The 3,179-nt window shown below is 43.3% G+C and overlaps 1 protein-coding gene across 1 annotated transcript in view; it reads left to right on the top strand.

Moving 5' to 3' along the window:
* The window catches only part of LOC119417978 (T-lymphoma invasion and metastasis-inducing protein 2-like), a 24,165-nt gene that overhangs the window by 18,046 nt on the left and 2,940 nt on the right, over positions 1 to 3,179 (top strand). Inside the window, exons 16-19 of the mRNA XM_037685224.1 lie at positions 1,869 to 1,977; positions 2,091 to 2,270; positions 2,351 to 2,469; positions 2,549 to 2,657. Coding sequence (XP_037541152.1) covers positions 1,869 to 1,977; positions 2,091 to 2,270; positions 2,351 to 2,469; positions 2,549 to 2,657 — 517 coding nt within the window. The remainder of the gene's footprint in view (positions 1 to 1,868; positions 1,978 to 2,090; positions 2,271 to 2,350; positions 2,470 to 2,548; positions 2,658 to 3,179) is intronic.

The following is a 3,179-nucleotide window of genomic DNA, read 5'->3' as shown; positions in this document are numbered from 1 at the left end:
TGTTGTATGACAGTCTGATGTTGTATGACAGTCTGATGTTGTATGACAGTCTGATGTTGTATGACAGTCTGATGTTGTATGACAGTCTGATGTTGTATGATACTCTGTTGTATGACAGTCTGTTGTTGTATGACACTCTGTTGTTGTATGACAGTCTGTTGTTGTATGACAGTCTGATGAAGAGGATGCTGAGGGTTGTCTATAATGCTCTTCATTTGATGAAGAATCCTTCTTTGTACAATCATCTCCAAAGGTTCTCGAGGAGTCCCCAGAACTGAGCCAGCCTTCTTTATGAGCTTGTTGATCTTTTTGAAGTCTCTTGCTCTGGTGCTGCTCCTCCAGCAGATGATGCAGAAGAGATAGCGCTCTCTACAACAGACTTGTAGAAGATATGCAGCATCTTGCTGCAAACACTGAAGGACTTCAGCTTCCTCAAGAAGTACAGTCTGCTCTGTCCCTTCTTGTAGACGCTTCACTGTTGCATTTCCAGTCCAGTCTATTGTCCAGGTGATCTCCAAGGTATTTATACTTCTCCACCACCTCCACTTCTTCTCCCATGATGGAAATAAGGTTGGACCTGTTCCTGATTCTCCTGAAATCTACAATCATCTCCTTTGTTTTGTTCACGTTCAAGATGAGATGATTGTTTCCACACCATGCCACAAAGAGGTCCACCAGTTCCCTGTACTCAGCTTCTTGTCCATCTCTGATCCACCTGACCACTGCAGAGTCATCTGAACATTTCTGCAGATGACAGGAGTCTGTTTTGTAGAGATATTCTGATGACTCTGCAGTTCTCTGTAGTTACTGTTTGGCCACTTTTAGCTATTGTTCAGCCAATTCCAGCAACTGTTCTGCCACTTTTAGCTACGAGTCTGCCAAATTTAGCTACTGCTCTGCCACTTTTAGATTTTAGCTGCTGTTTGACCACTTTTAGCTACTGTTAACCAATTCTAGCAACTGTTCTGCCATTTTTAGCTACTGTTCTGCTAATTTTTGTTACTTTTCTGCCACTTTTAGATTTTAGCTACTGTTTGGTCACTTTTTGCTATTGTTCAGCCAATTCTAGCAACTGTTCATCCAATTTTAGCAACTGTTCTGTTACTTTTAGCTACTGTTCTGCCAATTTTAGCTACTGCTCTGCCACTTCTATCTATTGTCCTGCCACTTTTAGCTTTTAGCTACTATTCTGACACTTTTAGATTTTAGCTATTGTGGGGTCACTTTTGTCTATTGTTCAGCCAATTCATGCAACTATTCTGCCACTTCTAGCTACTGTTCTGCCAATTTTAGCTACTGTTCTGACACTTTTAGATTTTAGCTGCTGTTTGGCCACTGTTAGCTAATGTTTTGCCAGTTTTAGCTACAGTTTTGCCACTTTTAGATCTTAGCTATTGTCTGGTCATTTTAGCTACTGTTCTACCACTTTTAGCTACTGTTGTGACACTTTTGGCTTCAGGCTCTTTTTTCTACATTTAGTTTTTAGCTAGTCTTTCCCCTCAATACCCACTTTATCTTTTGTTACCTTTTGTTTGTTTTCTTAGCTAGTCATTTGGTATTTTCAACTTCGAGTCACCTTTTAGCTTTGAGCTAGTATTCGGCTTCTTTTAGCTTGAACAACTCGTTTTCAGTTAATTTGGTGAATTTCAGCTGTTGTTCAGTGCTCACTCTGCATTTAGTTCTGCTGATTTTTGGCTGCTTGTTTGAATGGAACTTGTGTTTTTGACTGGCAGTTTAAATATTTAGTCTTTTATCACTTATAACAGTTCGATCATCTCAGTGAAGTTATAAAAACCGTTAAACATTTTATTTGATGTCGTTGTGTATGATGTACTTTTGACATCTTGTTTGTGTTTTGGCCCTTTCAGATGCTTCTTTTTTCATTGGGCGGGTCCTTCCTGTATTACGCCGACCACTTCAAGCTCTACAGCGGTTTCTGCGCCAACCACATCAAAGTCCAGAAGGTTCTGGAGCGAGGTACCTTCTGAGACCAGAACATCCCTTAAAGTTGTAAAGTCTGTTGTTGTGCAACGTTATCAGAATAAAGTACACACAAACCCAGAGAAGTAAGAGATGATTCTCTGACGCAGCAAAAACAGACGGAGCCTTCAAGCACTTCCTGGAAACGAGGAATCCGACCAATCAGCACTCGTCCTCCCTGGAGTCGTACCTGATCAAACCTGTTCAGAGAGTCCTCAAGTACCCGCTGCTGCTGAGAGAGCTGGTGTCACTAACTGACCCGCACAGCCCGGAACACACTCACCTGACAGGTAACACGCGCACCCACCTGGAGGGGGGGTCTCTGCTGAACGCCTCGTCACTTCCTGTAACTCCTCCTCTGTCCGACCAGAGGCGCAGAGAGCGATGGAGAAGGTGGCGACTCACATCAACGAGATGCAGAAGATCTACGAGGATTACGGCTGCGTGTTCGATCAGCTGGCCGCTGAGCAGAGTGGAGCTGACAAGCAGGTAAACGAGCACACCTGTCGTTGTCATCTTCAGCACCTGAAGGGTTAAGACGGCCTGACTCTGCCCCGTCTCTCCTCAGGTAACAGAGATCTCAATGGGGGAGTTTCTGGTCCACTCGTCGGTGATTTGGTTGAACCCTCTGCCGTCTCTGCGGCACCTGAGGAAGGAGCCTCAGCTCACGCTGTTCGGTGGGTTCAAACTACCGTCACTGGTAGTTTGTCAAAAAAATAATAAAAATAAATGGTAGTTATACGTGAACAGCCTGGTACTTACAGGCTGGTACAGGGGACATACTGGTACCTAGTACCTACCAAGGGAACCGGGTACATAACTTGTAAAAGTACAAGGTTCACCTTACAGCCCGGTCACAGCTGGTACCGTAATTTCCAGACTACTGAGCACACTGAATTTAAGCTGCGCCGCTATATTTAAAAATAAAAATAATTTTGTACGTACCAGTATATAGGCAGCACTTGTCTAAGAGCCGTGGGTGTCCACATTGTAACATGAGATGTTTACACAGAAAGATTTTTTTAACTTGAATTAAAAACTGCAGCGTGGCAGCACACGGCTACTGAGAGATGTTCAGCTCTTGTTGTAGATCAACAATCAACCACCACATGATGTTCTATAGACACATGATGAACACATGAACTAACACATGATGAACACATGAACTAACACACGATGAACACATGAACTAACACACG

Source organism: Nematolebias whitei, chromosome 12, assembly GCF_014905685.2.
Source record: "Nematolebias whitei isolate Nwh7 chromosome 12, NemWhi1, whole genome shotgun sequence".
NCBI classification, from domain to species: domain Eukaryota; kingdom Metazoa; phylum Chordata; class Actinopteri; order Cyprinodontiformes; family Rivulidae; genus Nematolebias; species Nematolebias whitei.
Note: the sequence above shows the minus strand (reverse complement) of the source record. Positions and strands in the feature narration are given on the sequence as shown.